The sequence below is a fragment of the Numenius arquata genome, chromosome Z (assembly GCF_964106895.1).
Source record: "Numenius arquata chromosome Z, bNumArq3.hap1.1, whole genome shotgun sequence".
NCBI lineage: Eukaryota > Metazoa > Chordata > Aves > Charadriiformes > Scolopacidae > Numenius > Numenius arquata.
The window spans coordinates 22,493,484-22,511,735 of NC_133616.1; the positions used below are offsets into that span (position 1 = coordinate 22,493,484).

General features: G+C 36.5%; 1 protein-coding gene across 3 annotated transcripts in view; it reads left to right on the forward strand.

The window, feature by feature from the left end:
* Window positions 1-18,252, forward strand: part of KIF2A (kinesin family member 2A) — a 56,844-nt gene that overhangs the window by 26,647 nt on the left and 11,945 nt on the right. For all 3 annotated transcript variants that reach the window (XM_074166844.1, XM_074166845.1, XM_074166847.1), the window contains exons 7-15: window positions 1,793-1,888; window positions 2,671-2,725; window positions 5,518-5,680; window positions 9,086-9,176; window positions 9,338-9,401; window positions 9,825-9,916; window positions 10,160-10,302; window positions 11,044-11,248; window positions 14,154-14,264. In XM_074166844.1, the coding sequence (XP_074022945.1) occupies window positions 1,793-1,888; window positions 2,671-2,725; window positions 5,518-5,680; window positions 9,086-9,176; window positions 9,338-9,401; window positions 9,825-9,916; window positions 10,160-10,302; window positions 11,044-11,248; window positions 14,154-14,264 (1,020 nt within the window). The remainder of the gene's footprint in view (window positions 1-1,792; window positions 1,889-2,670; window positions 2,726-5,517; window positions 5,681-9,085; window positions 9,177-9,337; window positions 9,402-9,824; window positions 9,917-10,159; window positions 10,303-11,043; window positions 11,249-14,153; window positions 14,265-18,252) is intronic.

Genomic DNA, 18,252 nt, shown 5'->3' on the forward strand with positions numbered 1-18,252 from the left:
TTGCATCATGCAAGCAGCTTGGCAGCAAGTTGTTAGAAACTTGTGTGAAAGAAATGAAGTTGCTAATCCTGTGAGAAGGATCCCTTAATATTAAATGACTTTCTGTCACAGTGGTGTAAAAGCTTTAGCAAAACTAGTAGGGTAATCTTGTTGGCAGCCCTGTGCGTATGTGTTAGTCTCTAAAGAGATACTACAAATCCGCTACTGACAGGAGAAGTACAACCACCACCAAGTAAATAATTCAAGCAATTTACTTCATGGTTTAATGGTGTTTCTAAGTTGACCTAAAATCACCTATGTTGAATTCATGTTCTCCGATTTTCATCCATTTACACAAATGCAAAACATTACTATGTCTTTATGTGTGAGGAGCAAATATTTTTTGCAATTAAAACACTTTGACATGGTATTACACCTAAAATTTTCTTTTTATCGCTCCTGTGAAGACTCCCTTTGTATCTGAGTCTTAAACTTCTGTATGGGGAAGCTCTGTTTGTCTTGGTGACCTATATGTACCTGTGCTTCCTGTTGCTGTATGTGTTCTGTTGTTGTTGTTGTTGTGAAATGCAGCAATAATTAGCCAAGCACTGCCTTCTAGTGGGGAAGACCTTTTAGCAGGGTTTGAAGACTATCAGACAAACGCTTTTTTCCATAATAAGCAATACTCCTTTCTGAATGTTAGAAAGAAAAGGAAGTGTTTCAGCAGGAAAACTTATTGTGGGGCCTTACTGTCTGCAGTTTTATTTTACTGTAGTCAGGGTGAACAACATCAAGGTACGGTCAACTCCTGATGATCAGGACACAGTTTTATCTGAAGTGGGGATCAGCTGTGTCCCAGGCGCAGAGATGTGATGAGCTGGCTCCCTTTCAGCTTGTTAACCCCAACGCAGTGCTTTCTGAGAGCGCCCACGCTGTTTCCACAAGCAGCTGTGATCCAGAAGGAGTTTGCTATCATCTGGGGGGAGCCATGCAGAACTTAATCAGGTCTGAGCACCAGAGCTGGCTATGTATGGCATCAGCAGCGTGTCCTGAAATGTTGTAAAAACTGACAGTCGTGGGGAGAGGTGACAGGAACGATGTCTGCTCGATTCTGCAGAGAGACCAGCTCATCCGACAGCAGACTCAGGCTTAGCAAGGCTATGCGTGGCCTCTTGTGTGTCCATTCACTCCGGCACTGATGGCTCCAGGTGTAGTGGCGGAAGGTCTTCTGAGCCTGGGTGTAGCCTACTGTATATCCTTGGGATTCCTTCTGCTTTTTGGGTGGTCTAGAAGTGTTAGAAGAGGTTCCAGTGCATGCAGGTGACTGTAGGAGTTAAACTTGAGACCAGTAGTTGAATCAAGCTCCTGTAACTGACTCGGATCCAGCAGGGATTGTATGCGGTGGGTGTTGTACCTGTGTAACGGAGTGTGTCCCTTCACCCCTCGGACCGCCTCCTCTCAGGCTGAGACACATTGAATGTAAATGCTCTCTGCTGGCGGGCAGTTGTTCGGACCTGTTTCTTTACTGTGAAGGTTTGGCAAAGGTGGGAGTCATTTCTATTTCGTGAGCAGACTGTTAATGAGACCTCAATTAAAAAGTATTTTCTATTGCATGCCAACCATAAACGTGGAATAGAAGGCATATAATTGCTTTGCTTTGTGATCAGTAAATTTGGTGCATCAGAATGGAAAAAGATATTAAACTTGCATTTGAGACATTTCTGGTGTTTTGGAGAAAAAATAAGATTTCAGTTAATACATACTGAAATTAGAATTAAAAATTCATTAGAAATTCTGTTGATTTCTTCCCTAGGATGTTGATGCTACAAACCCAAATTATGAAATTATGTGTATGATAAGAGATTTCAGGGGAAGTTTGGATTATAGACCACTGACAACTGCAGATCCTGTAAGTACCCCAGCAACATGGGAATTTTTTATCCTTCTGTATTTTTGCTATGTGTTTTCAGTTTTTTCAATGTATACCTCTGTCTGTAAATGTGAAAAATAAGTAGTTTTAATATATATCAGTGTTCATAATAACATGGTTCTATTTCTTCTGTAATTTGATTATATTTGAATTAGTAAGTATTGGAAGTCCTAGGTTACTAAATTATTGTTAATTATGTCATTTAAATATCTTTTGCCTATAAAATAATACCAATATATACTAAGTAGTCACTCAGCCTCTGCATTATATATTTTCCTGAAATGCTAGAGGATGTGCACACAAAACCATTAAACTTCTCTGGAAAACCCTGTTGAGTATGAAGATTAATATTTGATTTTGAAAGTGATGAAGGCCTTTGGTTTGCGGAGAAGTCACAGGAGCAGAATTCTTAAATGAAGAAGATTGTCAGATCTCTGTGGAAATCAGAGATTGTGACAATTTCTGACAATAGCGTATCTGCTCTGTTAGACTTGGATTTGCTGCGATGTTCCAGGATGTACCAGGTACTCTACAGGATTAGATCACTGTCTGCAGGGAGTTCTGCTAATGTGTGGCTCTCCCTTTTGTGTTCTTGGCTATCGTACAGACACGAGGGGCTTTTACACATTCAGATGGCTGACTGTCTTGGAAATTTCTCTTTGTTTAAATAATTGGTTACTTAATAACAGAAGTAAAATTAAGTAAAAAGGCATATAACTGGAATTGGAGTATAGTTCACTGAAAGACTGTTTCCTTTGCAGATTGATGAGCACAGGATATGTGTTTGTGTACGAAAACGACCACTCAATAAAAAAGGTATGACCATTTTTCTGATTTTTTTTTTTTCTGAAAAGCTATTAAAGAGATGTAGAAATACTGATAAAAGCTGAAATTGTTATAGTAGACAATATGTGTGACGGACCCAGAAAATTCATAAACTCGCCATAACTTGGGTAAAGATGGGGAAGAAAGTAGTTTAACTGCCACCATTTTACGGATTGGGAGCTGAGGCGCAGAGGGGCTGCAGTTTTTTTCTAAGGTCATCCAGGATACATTTAGCTGATCTGGGAATTAATTCTAATGTAAATTCTCCAGTATTCTTACATTGCGTTAGGATCACAATTCTTTTAAGCTATCCTTCAAGTGATCTCCTGAAGAGAGAGCCACCCAGTGAAAACTTCCATACACATTTTTTGTACTTGCATTTTTATACTTTCAAGTGGTCATGAATCAGACATCAAGGGAGCAATTCAGGTGCCTAAATGATGATGTTTTATGACGCGTGAGGTGCCTAACTCTGAACCAACATTGGATGCATTTATTATTTTGTGCTGTCAGAACTACACATTGAGGATTATGTGGAGCATATCCAGACGAAAATGGGAGAGTTGTGTAGGAAAGGGAAAACATACGTTGATACCAGTATATGGTTAGTTTTTGTCTTATTTTTTTCCCTCCACTTCACTGCTTCCCCTACTTTATTTTTTTCCTCATTTTTCCCATACTGTTTTTTTGTTCCCTTTAATTTTTTTCTTTTATTTATCTGAAAGGAATGCATAATTTCAAAAATTGGTTAATGGAAACTATTTTGCGCAACCTATTTAATAAAAGCATTCAACCTGCAAGTCTGGTAGCAGAATTGAATTCCTGTTTCAGCATTGGAAGTTATCTTTCATCAAATATGACTTAGAAATCTGATACATTTGGGAGAAACGTCACCTTCTACCTGTGCCTAAGGTGGACAAAGTGAAATTGCAGTAAATGAGAGCAAGTTGTCATGGGGTGTGAGTTGAGATTCCGATGTAAGATTTGATTTTGTGGAAGTTGCATATCTTAGGTATTACTGGTTTGTAGCTATTGAAAAAATAGTTCAGACGTGCTTGTAGGAAGTTGAGTGTCTAAGTAAAAATGAGGTTGGCACTAAAGTTACTTTGCATTTTTAAGAACAAGCTATAGTAAAAAGGTATTAATGAAATAATCTTTGCAGGAGATGAACCTTAGAGATAATCTAGTACCCAGATGATACGATCTTCTGAAAACACACACTTCATAAGAACAGTAATTCTCATGGATGTACTAAAATGGAAGAGTATAAAAGAATCTAAAATACTAGTGTGTAACTCCCTGAAGAGAAAAAATAGGATTAGTCAGTCTCACAAACACAGAATTACCATCAAAATCTTTAGGTGTTCTCAACACCAGTCGTTCTGTGGATTGGCTTTGCAAGAAGTAGGTGTTCAGATTGACATTTTAAGATTTTATTTTAGTGATGTATATTTATATTTGAGAAATGTGTGGTGGGTTTCAGAGACACTATTCCAAATTTTCATCAGCAAGGATTATGAGTTCTCATAAAAAGTAGCTAGGAGTAGGCCAATGTCTTATTCCAAACACTTCTTTAAGAAAAATCAGCTTTTGACTGCTTAAACTAAAAAGCTTTTGCTGCAAAGAGTTGACCTTCATACATCTCTTTTAATCACTATTCCTTATTTCTTCTCTATGATTACTGCAGAAAAATTGCATTTTATTTTATTGCAGTGCCATTGAAAAATTTATATTATAGTGACTTGAATGCATATTTCTGTTGATGTGTAATGTTATGCATTGGTAACCATTGTACTGTTTGATCAGTATATTAACCGATGAAAAGATTTCTATCTGACTGTATAAAGCCACATCAAATTCTTGAACTGTATGCCTCAAGAAATTTTACATAGAAATGCAAATAGGTCACACTGGTGATCCTGACTGTACACACAAAGGATCTTTATTTTTGTGCATGTAATGGATCATTGTGTTCTCTGCTTTGCTGACTCATATCTCGAACAACAATTAACAGTAAATTGTAGTACTGTGTAGTAATTACAACCTGGGATATCTCTGTTGAAATCACATCTAGATGGCTTTTGTTCATTCCCAGTGACAGGAATGATCATTAGCATATTCAGCTTTTTCTGCTTACAAGGTAATTTTTAGAGAGGATTTTACTTTTGAGAAATTCTATACTATAGAAGTATACTTTGGGTTCCAGGAGGAATAAACAAATGAAAATGTCTGTGTAGAATGAAAGCAAGATTTTTGGTTTTGAAATTTGGAACATATGACTGTAGCGTTAAGGATTTAGGGAAAATAAAAAGATAAAATTTTAAAATAAAGCAGATTAGTATAAGGATATGAATTTCATTGTGTTTTTAAGTTTGCCAGTCCAAGCTCAGTTTATTTATAAAAACTGAAAGAATATGTAAGTAATCTATAAAACAGTATAGAAGACCCGAGGAAAAAGAACTCAAGTCCGTGGAAAGTGTTCGTACAGAATCCATAACAGGCTACGATGATAGTCCTATAGTTAACGATCTCAGTTTTTCTAATTAGCTTTGTACAAGATCTCTTTCATTTCTAGCAATTGGTAGGATAGAATGGCTAGACTTCCAAAATGAAATCTCTTACTTAGCAGATTACTGTCTCGGCACTGGAAGACCAAATCCATTGCAGTGTTGTTACTTGGAGGAGCTGTGTTATCTAAGATGTTGTAAGTGTGTAAAGAATGAAAAAAATGTAAACAATAATGATATGTTGCTAGTTAAATGTCTATTTCACTTATTTTATAGAAACTTTAATGAAAGACCTTGATGTAATAACAATTCCTAGTAAAGATGTTGTGATGGTACATGAACCAAAACAAAAGGTGGATTTAACAAGGTACCTAGAAAACCAAACTTTTCGTTTTGATTATGCCTTTGATGACACGGCTCCTAATGAAATGGTTTACAGGTATGTGTATATGCTTTTTTTTTACGTGATCTTTTTTCTCATGTATCTCCCATGGCAATAACTGTGGGCTTACCTTGGTCATGGACTTCAGTGCTATTCTCTGTGTTACCAGACATGTATATTGCTACCTCCATTCTTTTGCCTATTTACTTCTGTTTTAACTCTTGATCCTGAATTCTTCACCTGAAATGTCCTCTTCACCTCCATGGACATCAGTCCTGCTCTTAGTCCTCCGCCAAGCCCTGCTGGTGTCCAGGCTCTACTCTGTGTGTGTGTGTGTGCGTGCGTGCCACACCTGAGAAACCTGAGTCATGGCTTTTGGTCTTCAGGAAACTTGGAAGAAAAGGACAGCCCCAGCCCCAAAGAGCTTGCAGTTTCAATATAAGATAATGCAGAGATGGAAACAAATAAGGAGAGCTTGGGGAAAAAGTACAAAGAAAGCAAAAGAGGTTATATTGCTGAGATACCTGAGCTAGCTTGGCTGCTGGAAGCAGACTGGCTGATGTAACATGGAGGTGCATGGATCTAAGTTATCTTACTCAAAATGCTGAATCTTTCTAATTTAAAAAAAAATACAACCAGCAACAAAGACATATACCCACTTTCAGCCTCAAGGTATTTGGATCTCCATTTTCTTCTTTATTTTTCCTTGTCACTTCTACAGCTGGCACAGAATAACACACACAGCACTTTAAAAAATGTGGTTAGAAGTAGCAGTTTGCCTTGTACAAGTCACTAAATGGAGGAGATACAGTAGCAGGCAAGGTTAAACACCATGACATGTCATAATCTTGATGTGCAGTCTAAATACTTTGAAGCTTTTTGCAGGTAATACTGATATTAGAAAGGAATTTGATGCAGATAATTTTCATTATGCTTGGAAAATGGTTCCTATAGCCTTAAGGAGTAGTGACAGAGAAATATCTTAATTCTTCCTTTTAATGCAACAACTAGGAAATGAAAGTTAGCATCATATCCTGATTGATGTTGGATGTGAACATCCTGTCAGTGGATAACAGAAAACTCACCATAAAAGAATTATTAAAAGTCCTTGAAAATGAAAAATTCTGGTTTATGCTTGATATAATTAGGAGGAGAAGGGTGGCAAAAGGAAAATCTATGTAGTCTCTTAGTTTCCATGAACAAAAGACTTCCAAACAGCAAAGCTGTACCCTTGGAGATTTCTCTCTCTCACGGTTGTCTACTGGTGGCATCTTTCCTTTCTCGATACTGAAGAGCTGCAGGAGGGTGATCTAGCTGGTGATGTGTACCTCTTGCCATAGTTCTCCTCCTGCTTAACAATCAGTTCTTCCAATCTCCCTCCTTCCTGTTACTTATCTTTGCGAGCATAGTGTTTAACTCTGAGGGGTGTTTTTTGGCATACAGCATTGTTGTATTTTTGTACTAAGTTTTCTCCAGACAATTTTTATTAGTTACATAGTACATTAATGGTAATATGAGAAAATATTGAAAGATGCTTGTATTCATACTGCAACAGTAAATCTCTATTCTGTGTAGCAGTACAAGCTTTCTCCTTCTCTCTCATATGGCACAATTATGATACTGCTTGAAGGGCAATCTGCTTCAAGGCCTCCTGTAATAGCAGAAGTAAGAGCAAGGCAGGTATCATCTGCTCTCACCCAAACTTCAGGGTCACAGTGGGGAAAAAAATAGTTACTCCAAGTTTGGAGTAAGTTACTCCAGTTTTGTCCAGTACACTAAAATTGCTCACTGTATTTCTGTACTGAAAAACATGCTTCATTTTGAGGGAGAAAAGTACTACTCTTTTTAAATTGTTATTATTTTGCTTAAGCTGTATTTTAAGTATTTTTGAATCCACGAGCCACAACACTGATTTGCAAGTTTTCATTGATATTTAAAACATGCATTAGTTTGAATGGGTACACCTTCTGAGTTTTAAAGGAGAACCAGAGTTTACATTTCTGAAAGATCAAGATTGCAAATAAAGGTTCTAGTAAAAGTAGAGTTGGAATGTTCTGGCGTGGTACCATTTGGAGTTGTATAATGCTTTATGAAAATTTTTCTAGATGTTTCTATTTTGTCTTACTTTAGAAGAAGTATAATTAAGTCCCTTTTTTATAAATCAGCAAGAGAAATAATGTCAAACTCAATTAAACAGAGATAATGGAGTGTGATTCGTAGGTGAATAGGCTTTGTGAAATTTTATATTTCTCATAAAAAAAAAACCAAACTTCGAAACATGGGAATATCCTCTTGGGGACAAAGGACATATTTTTAGAAGAAGCAAAAAGGAAAGACTAAAGCATATCAGGAATCGTCTGGTATTTTTTTGATGAAAATTCGTGATTCACTTAAACTTAGATTTTTGTGTAACCCTCAGTTGCTGAATGGCTGGGTCTTGCCCATATTGTTTTTTTAAGTGATCTTGTGTTTGTTCCAAAGTGGAATGAAAGAAGATTGTAACACCTGCATGTTTCTGTAAGAAATTGTTCCTGTTTCTGTCACTGAATTATATGTAAATGCCTGTTTACAAAACAAATATACAAAACAAATTATTGTTTTGTATATTATAGTGCCTTAGAGCTGGTAGTCTTTTTAGTGCAGGAATTAATGTTGGGATGTCCTGTGACGTGTCAAAGTACAGGGAAAAGGTTAGAAAGAGAGACTTTTCCAGAGAGACTTTTACCTCCCTCCATTAGTTTACCCTTTGCTTTTGGAGTTTTTAATGAAATAATGGTGATAGGCAGCCAAAGTGGGAACAATAACTCTGTATTTTGTTAACATAAAAATTAATTCTCTAAAATAGGAAAACAATACTTTGAGTAATATTTTTGACACATCAAATAATACTTCAGGGCTAACTAGATTTTTCCATTCTGAGGAACTTGGGCATCCATTTTTTTGAGCCTTTTGTCAGTCTATGTATGTTCTCAAAACATCAGATGTGCAATGTTGTTTTGGCCACTTGTCTTCTAAATTTAATCTTGGAAGCTGATTTGGGGAGGAGAAAAAACCAAAAACAAATTATAGCAGAATTTTAATATTGGCAAAACCTAAAGATTTATCTGCTCCACTGCTCTACTTTGACATCTTCTATCTTCTTAAGTGAGCTCCAGACTCCATGTATTATTCTGTGCTGTGTTACATCATTAAAGCAAGGATCTTAGGGTTTAAAGAAGGATAATATTGTTGTGAAATAAATGGTAGAGACCTTGTAGTTTTTATTTGATTGTTTTGTATATTATAATGCCTTAGAGCTGGTAGTCTTTTTAGTTCAGGAATTAATGTTGGGATGTCCTGTGACGTGTCAAAGTACAGGACCAGTTTTGTTGCTTCTGGCCTTAAAATTTATAGCGTCCTTGTGGTAGTATCATCTTAAAGTAATTCAGTTTCTAAAGTACTCTTGTTTTTTTTGTATTTAAGGTTTACAGCTCGACCATTAGTGGAGACCATATTTGAAAGGGGGATGGCCACTTGTTTTGCGTATGGGCAAACAGGCAGTGGAAAAACCCATGTAAGTATTTCTTCTACATGTCAGCAATAGACTTCTTTTTATGTATGATACACTTAGATAAGTTCTAATAAGTAACGAATACATGAGCTACACCTCTGTGATTTTTATAGTGTATTTTTGATTGATTGGTTAGTTGTTTTTTTTTTTTTCTTGTAATTTAGACTATGGGTGGTGACTTTTCAGGAAAGAACCAAGATTGTTCTAAAGGAATATATGCACTTGCAGGTGAGATTTAATTGGTCGTTTTGACTTTTTTCAGATTACTTGAGATCAATAAATTTTCTACTCCCTGTTGTACAAAACATAAGGATCTGCAGATTTTACATTACAGTGGAGCTTTGGTAACAACAAAATTAGTTCCTAAATATGTGGTCTTTACACAGTAAAGTAAATTTATATATAGATTACTTTAAAAAGTGTAACAAATATAACGGGTGATTAATTAAATGTATACTTTGGGGTCTTCTGCATCTTCTGATGTAATGTGGCAGTATAAACTGCAATGTTTTAGACTTGGCTGACTGATCTTATCTGTTACACTTGCAAAATATGAGAGGTGCCTTAAAAGAGACTGTTATGCACTAATGAGTCTTCATTAAATAAAGATACATAACAAGCTTTTGTTTTATTCTGGAAATGTATTCACAGCTCGAGATGTCTTTTTAATGCTAAAGAAACCAAACTATAAGAAGTTAGAACTTCAAGTATATGCAACATTTTTTGAGATCTACAGTGGTAAAGTAAGTACCTGATCTTTCTCTGAGGAAGGGGGAATTTCCTTTTCACAGGCAAGACCTTGAGCTTGTCGCATAAAAGACTTTTTTCCCCTCTGTACTAAAAGCTTTATTTCAAATAATTCTTTACACTTCCCTTCCAATCATGTTTTTCTGTGGAATGCTTTGCATATTTTGATGCGGGATTTGAAACAAAAGTGTTTTTTAAAGCTCCTCTTTAACTGTTCTGTTTCCCCCCCCCTCCCTAAGGTTTTTGACTTGTTGAACAGGAAGACAAAGTTAAGAGTGTTAGAAGATGGTAAACAGCAAGTCCAGGTGGTGGGATTACAGGAACGGGAAGTCAAATGTGTTGAAGATGTTCTTAAGCTTATTGAAATAGGCAACAGCTGCAGGTATCTCCCATAGTTTACACCAGTTTTTCATTATACATTAAAGAATTAGAAAAAGATTTTCTGGGGGTCCCTTCATAGTGATGGCGTTTTAATATGCAGTGGGTTTTTTGGTGATGTTGGCTGCACATAAGGAATCTGCCTACCTTTTAAATAAAGATATTTACAGTTTTTCTGTCTCCTAGAGAGAAGTAACTAATTTTTCTCCAGGATGTGAACTGCATGCATTATGTAAGCAGCTTACTGACTTAAATTCGCATTATTTATTATCTGGAATACTGCCAGATACTTCAACTCTAAAAGGCCTTGATACATAGTGACAGACGTTAAGCATAATTTTTTTATTTTTTGTTAAGAATCCAGCTTCATTGTTTTTAAATTAGCCTTGTGCTTAGACTGCTGCCTGATCAGTTAAAAACGCCATCAGCGTTTTAGATGTAAACCCCGTGATAATCTGAAATCTTTGAAGATCTGATTATTCTTACTTTTAAAAGGGAGGCAAAATATTACTAATCTTCCATTTCTGTTTGAAGAGGTGGAAAAATAGGTATAATTGTACTATGTACATCTAATTATTAGGGTTGTATCTTTAGTGTCCTCAAGAACGTTAGACATGCTGTCAACATATGTAAGAAAATACAGGACTCTGACCTGAAAAAATTAACATTCTGAGGTTACTGTGTTTAAGATGTATGGTCCTTCGCCTGTTCATATGTCCTTCCCTTTTTCTCCTTTTGTTTAAAGGACATCTGGCCAGACATCTGCAAATGCACACTCATCTCGAAGCCATGCAGTGTTTCAGATTATTCTCAGAAGGAAAGGGAAATTGCATGGTAAATTTTCCCTGATTGATTTGGCTGGCAATGAAAGAGGAGCAGATACTTCCAGTGCAGATAGGCAGACGCGACTGGAAGGTGCGGAAATTAACAAGAGCCTTTTAGCACTCAAGGTAACTGAAATGTTTCCATTGCCTTTGAGTAGGTGGAAGCCTTCTACATATAATAGCAATGACTACCAAAATTAGTGTTTTTGCAGGCTTTGCTTGTCTACGTTGTCTACTGATGTGACAGGTAAAATAATGTATTGATTTTTCCTCTAAATGCTTGAAGGAACACTTGGTAATTACCAAGTAGAAACATTGCAGGAACATTGTGCTATCAACTTAATTGTAGTTTAAAAAAAACCCTCCCAAAACCCCAACAAAAAGTCCTCAGTGCTTGAATGTGAATACTTTTCTGATATATATCTAAAATGGGAGGACAGATGCCTTACTTTAGTGCTCAAAGTCTGAAATGCTAACTGGAAATATTCTTACTGATGCAAGTATTTGCTTCTTTTTAATAAAAAAATGAAGTTACAACATATTTATTTACTGCTGTTAATGCATTCACTAAAGCAACACAACAGCAACATATCCAGCAAGAACTAACAAATAGATTAAAATAACCCATGTAAGTCGGGATCCATTTTTGACTACTCTTCTTTATAGCAAACTGTCTGATAGAGTGACTTTATAGATTTTCATACGTTAATCCAGGACACATCAAGAGAGCTACGAAATATCAGTTAAATATTCATATGCCTTTTTTTGTTTGTTTTAGAATGCTCAGAAGTAGTTCAGTCTAAACAGGGAAAGTAATTATTTCGTCTCAACTGGGGAATGTCTCAGAACTTGTCTCTGTTGTTGGTTAGTTTTGCTTAGGTTTACTACTCTCAGCACCAGCACTGTGGGTTTATATGAAGAATATGAACCCCAAAATCACTGTGCTTACTTTTTTTATCCCCAGTATAAGCTTGAGAGAAGACTCGTATCTGACTCTAAGCAGATTTCATAAAACACTACAAAATTGTAGAGTATAATGTGTCATTCCGAAATTGGAGGGCATGTTGAAAAATTGGAAACTGCAGTTCCAAAACTGTGGCCTTTTTTGATGTAGAATCAAAGTAAATAACGCAAGCAATATTGTGTTGACGTTATCACTTGTTTCCAAATGTAACTGAATAAAGTTGGTTTGGTTTTGGTTTTTTGGATTTTTTTTTTTTTTAATTTCAGTTTAGTTGTTGATTTTGTACTGGCTAGTGCCTTCAGTGCAATACTCACACAACATACTTAGCTCATTTTCATACAACTTGCCTTTTTAACTATAGCGAAAGGTTCTGCTGCTGCCGTACTAGTGGTTGGGATTTAAATTACATGGGCAAGGGGAAATAAAAATAATTGGAGGTCTTGCAGGGGTCTAAACAGTGGTGCAAGAAGATACAAGTTTCTCAGTGATAAGTTAGTTTTCCATTTTTCATCTGTCCCAAAAACAGTACACAGCCTTTCCCATTTGCATTCAAGACCCTTGAAGTTACTGTGAAGTTCAAGTTAAACTAGCATGTCCTATAATCCTTTTACTAATAAGGAGATAATCCAATCCTAATTTTTCAGGAGTAAGCAAACTAAAAATCATTACAGTAAATTCAAATATCTTTATTAAACTTGTTGGTTGCTGTATCAATAATTCAACATACACATTTGTTACTGTTTTTAGTTTGTAATGTCACTCGTTGAAAATCTGTTGCCCCTCTTCCTGTCTAATCTGTTTTTCTCCTTTTTAAGTACAGTAGTAATGTACAAATTCAAAAAATTCAAGGAATGCACTACCTTGCTCACCTTTAATTATTGAGTCCTTTTTAGCATTTGCATGTGGAATTCACATTCAACAAGCTTCAGTCTTTCTGTTTATCTGAGCTTTGTCCATTCTATAAAATTCAGCTGGCGAGTTTTTAAAATAGTCACTTTAGTTGGAGGTGACTTGCCTGTGTATTTGTTCTGTTCTATATCATGGCAATTTTATTCTGAGCCCAATTTTAGTTCTGTTTTGTGCTGTTTTGCAGTTGCAATGCTTTCTTGCTTTATCATCCCACAGTTTCTAGCCTGGCTTTTGGAAGAGGCTGTTTCTAGGAAATTTCAAAATGCCACAAGGATATGGCTGCAGCTGACGGATTAGCTGAACTACTGTAGAACTTTTCATGTAACACAAAATCCATTGCATCTGTTAGTGCTACTAAAAGCAAAGCTCTAATTTGAAAAGCTTTTGAAGTATGGTTGTTTGAAGAAGTTCTGTGTGTAGACGTGTTAAAACTGTACCAAGGAAGCCATGCATCTGAAGAGGTGCCTGTGCACAAAGGCAAAGGCAGAAACTGGAATTAATGATCAAAATATGATGACAACACCATCACCACAGACATTTAAATTTTCTTTGCATAAGAAGTAATTTATCAGCTGATGTTAGAGCTCTGAGTGGGCAGAAGTGATGTTTAGATTGGTGTGATCTTGGTTTGCACTGTTGTACTTTGCTGCTGCTGTAACTTCTATAGTAATTTCACAATATTTACGTCTGTGCAGTATTTGCTACTGGAATGCTCCAGCCAATTGCAAATACTAGTTTAGCCCCATACCCTTATGAGTGAAAGAGGAGACCTTATCCCTGATTTTTCACAAGAAGAATATTTTAAAAGAGGGAATGGCTTGTATTTTCAAGTGCCTTCCAATATTAAGTACATCAATAGAGAGCTATGCTTAATAGGTTTGTGACCTGTGGAAGCTTTCAGAAAGTTTATTTTCTTCTGAGCTGTAAAGAAAGTTTTAGGGTCCTGTGTCCTTTTTTAAGTCCCTACCTCTCTGTTGAACTTAATAAGAAGGAAAAGCCTAACACTTCTAGAATCGAAGCGTTGATGGTGAATTTTAATGATACCTTAGAGAACAGCAACATAACTAAGGCATGTATTGTCTGATTTTGAATTGCATTTATATTATATTTATTCAACACATGTTAAGTGAAAATGCATGAACCTGTTTGTTCTTTCAGGAGTGCATTAGAGCCTTAGGCCGAAATAAACCTCATACGCCCTTCAGAGCAAGTAAACTTACTCAGGTGCTAAGAGATTCATTCATAGGAGAAAACTCACGTACCTGTATGGTAAGTTGACTTGGTTAACTGTTTGTTCTAACAATTACAAAGAGAAAAGATGCTGGGAATTTAGGCTTTTGTGTTTAAAATTGGTCACTTTCTGCTCACAATGTGTTGGATTTAAGTTTATCCACTGACGCTATTGTGGAGTGAAACTTTCTTGCTCCCTTCCCACTTCATATTGGCCTTTCTTATTGCTCGTTCTAATTTTCTAGCTAGGCACCTAGCTAGGAACACTTCTAGCTTGGGGAGGCTTTTTGTTTGCTTGTTTGTTTGTTTTTAATAATGTCTTAATTATATGAGAGTATTGTTTGTTGACTCAGAACTTTGGAAAAGGTTGTGTAGAGTGGAAATACAGTGGTGAGTTAATATCTTTAAAAGACAAAGACAAATTTAAAGTTGGTGTCAAAGGTTTCAGAATATGTGTTAGGCTGTTGAGAGGGGAAGTAGTTGGGAGAGATGGGATGAATAGTTGTGTATTGTATCAATGTGCATTTGCATCAATCTGAAAAGTAGAATTATTCTGTGAGATGGGGGAAAGAAGAGATAAAAGCACTGCTGTCCAGTCATTTTATTTGTGCATCCTTAGCATTTGTCCTTATGGAAATTCAAACTCTCTGCAATGGACACCGATTGCTAGGCTTGTTTGATTTGGTTACTTTTCACAAGCTCCTTGGAATTAATTACTCCAGAGGCCAGAGAAGCCTGCAGACCACAACATGAAAACCATGGTGTTAGGGCAGCCTAGTCTTCCCTTTATCTGTTATGTAAAGTTCTAATTTGAAAATGGTGGTAAAATAGCACTTCCTATTAATCTTTTTTTCTCCTTCAGTTTTCTGATGAAAAGCAGGATTCTTTTCTTTCCCACTGAGACATACTTGATCTAGTTGAAGATGTCCCTGCTCACTCCAGGGGGGTTGGACTAGATGACCTTTAAATGTCCCTTTCAACCCAAAGTATTCTATGATTCTATAACTTCATAAATCCTATGCAGGATCAGAAAGCTAAATTGTGCATCTCTAGCTAGTGTATCCACACTGCTGAAGAAGGTTTGAAAAGTTAATCTGTTGGAAATTACTGTGTACGTAGAATACTTGTGAATATTTCATGAAGTTCTCACCATCACCTTTACTGAATTTCACTGAATTTCACTGAATTTTTAGAGTTGGAAGGGACCATAAAGATCATCTAGTCCAACTCCCCTGCCAAAGCAGGATTGCCCAGAGCATGTCAGAGCATGTTACTCAGGACTGCATCCAGGCGGGTCTTGTCTTGAAAATCTCCAGAGAAGGGGACTCCACAACCTCCCTGGGCAGCCTGTTCCAGGGCTCTGTCACCCTCACCGTAAAGAAGTTTCTTCTCATATTTGGGTGGAACCTCCTATGTTCCAGCTTGTGCCCGTTGCCCCTTGTCCTCTCACTGGCAACCACTGAAAAGAGTCTGGATCCCTCCTCCTTCAACCCACCCTTCAAATACTTATAAGCATTGATAAGGTCTCCCCTCAGCCTTCTCTTCTCCAGGCTAAAGAGTCCCAGCTCTCTCAGCCTTTCTTCATAAGGGAGATGCTCCAATCCTTGAATCCAATTCAATCCTTGAATCCAATTCAATCCTTGAATCATCCTCGTTACCCTTTACCTCCTTAAAATGCTTAGAAGCTGTCTTTGTTTTGATGAAGCTTTTTTATTTAATTATTACTCTTCTCTTAGAGTTGCCATAATATTTTTTCACTATTTAAATGTGTGAGAATGCCATTTGGAATAATCTGTGATCTATAGGTGTTCAATTTCTGATAAAGCTTGAATTTCTTTATTTTATATTCGATATAGTTCTAAATTAAGGGGAAAATTTCCCTCTGAAAGCGAGTTGAAATATGCTAGAATTAGTTTTTTTTATTTTCCCATTCACATAACTACAATCACATTACAATTAAAAATAAGAAAAGCCTTTCATGATGAGAAACTGCTTTCAAACTCATTCTTCTGTTCCTTTTTCACGTAGTTTCTCAGTACTAGGACTACTTGTGACATTCGGGTTTTACTGTTTGTTTACACATAATTTTTATCAAGAATTTCATCAGCAAAATTTTTAAGATACTGATGCGGGAAGAACAGTTGGGTGGTTGTAGCTTAATTGAAAGGAAGTAGGGAGAGACAAGAAAACTGCAATGCATCTTTGCGTTTGTTTGAATTGAGCTCTCACTTTTGTAGCACTTGTTCCTGCAATAACTGCAGAATAAAGCTGCCTGTCTAAAGATCTGACAGGTTTCTGAACAATATATATTGAATTGAGGGAAGTGTTGGAGATACCTTAGCCTGGAATTACCTCCAGTCCCCTTCAGTGGCCAAGTGTGGGAATAGTGAATAATCATCAGCAGCTTCACCTCTTTTCTGAGGCTTCCTTTGCCTCTTTTATCAAGACAATTTATTCAGCTTTCCAGTTGGCTCCTTGCTTTGTGCCTGGTTTGTGAGCATGTCCATGTGTAGGTTTTATATCATACACTGGCAAAATTTTACTGATGGAATTTATAGGGAAGGAGAAGGGCAAGTTCTTATGGTATATGACAGCTGAAGATGAACAATATTTTATTAAATTAAAAGAGTACTTACCCTGCAGGTGTGCTGACTGCTATTTTGCAGCAGAACCGTGTAATTAACTGTGGTGCTTCGAACTTTTAAAAGTCTCTCTTCAAGAGGCTGTTTTTCTTGTCGGTGAAGAGGCGTTTATTGTAAAGGGACTCCTCAACAAGACAAAGATTTGATCTAGTGTTCTAATGTGCTGTTAGAGAGTAAGACATTTTGCAAATATGTGGTGCTTTTCAATATGGAATGCATATAAAATGATGTAGTAAAAACTTGTGATTTTTAACTTTCTAAGAGATTCTTGAAATGTCCTGGTATAAAATACCTGCTGGGGCTTTTCCACTTGCTTTCTGATGTACGAATCTGTAAGCGGGATATCTGAGTCAAATTTATTTGATGGTCATAGAAATACAATTTCTACACTTCATTTTTATTTGATGTTTTATGTGATTTATGGATTTCCTGTTGCAGTTTTAAAAATTACATCTTTAGGAATGGAGCATTCTTTTCTTTTCTTTGTATAAGGTTAAAGTATGATTTGTTAACCTTTTTTTTTTTTCAAATTTCAGAAAAATATTTTGAAAATACTTCATAACGTGGACAGTTATAAGTATGAGTCTGCTTCATTCTAAAAAAATCCAGAGACATACAGTCAGCATAAATAGGTTGTTTTGAACTTTATTAGTCATTGCAGTTTTTCTGAAGTTCTTGTCCTTAAATAGTTTCAAAAACAATTTAAAGTTGTTTTTGAAGAGTTAGGTAGTAGTATAATGTATCATCATTTGAAATTAGCAAGGTGGCTGCATAGAATAGTCTCATTTTTTAACCAATGCTGCATCCTTGACATGCTGCAGTCACAGCTGAAGTGCCAGACCACTCAGACCTCCAGGGCTGGGAGTAGGAGCCTACAGACTTCAGTATCGCAAAAGGGCCATTGATCCCACTGTGATGGCTTATAAGCAATGTAGACATGTTCGAAATAAGAAGAATGGTAATTACGGGACTTAAAGATATTCCCATCCCTATATAGCGCAGCTTTTTCTATCCTCATTTGGAATTACGAATGAGGACGTGAGTGACAGAGAGGTCGGAGTCCTCCATGTGCTGTGTGTGGTATGGTCTGGACATTGAACTGACGGAAGAGATGTGTGCGTCTTTGACGTTGAATGATTAGGAGCTTGTAGGTTTTTTTTTAATTACCACGCAGAACACTTTTATAAAGACATGTGCAATCATATGATCTTTTTAAGTCTACACTTGTTGCTTCCATTAGTAATTGATGTGTACCAGTATTAGAGCTTTAAAGTTATGTCTGTATGGTAGCAGGCTCTTTTGACTTTCTCCCTCCCACCACATACTTTTCCTTACCCCCCCAGTAGGAGAAACTCCTCTCAGGATGACTGCCTGTGCTTTTGTAC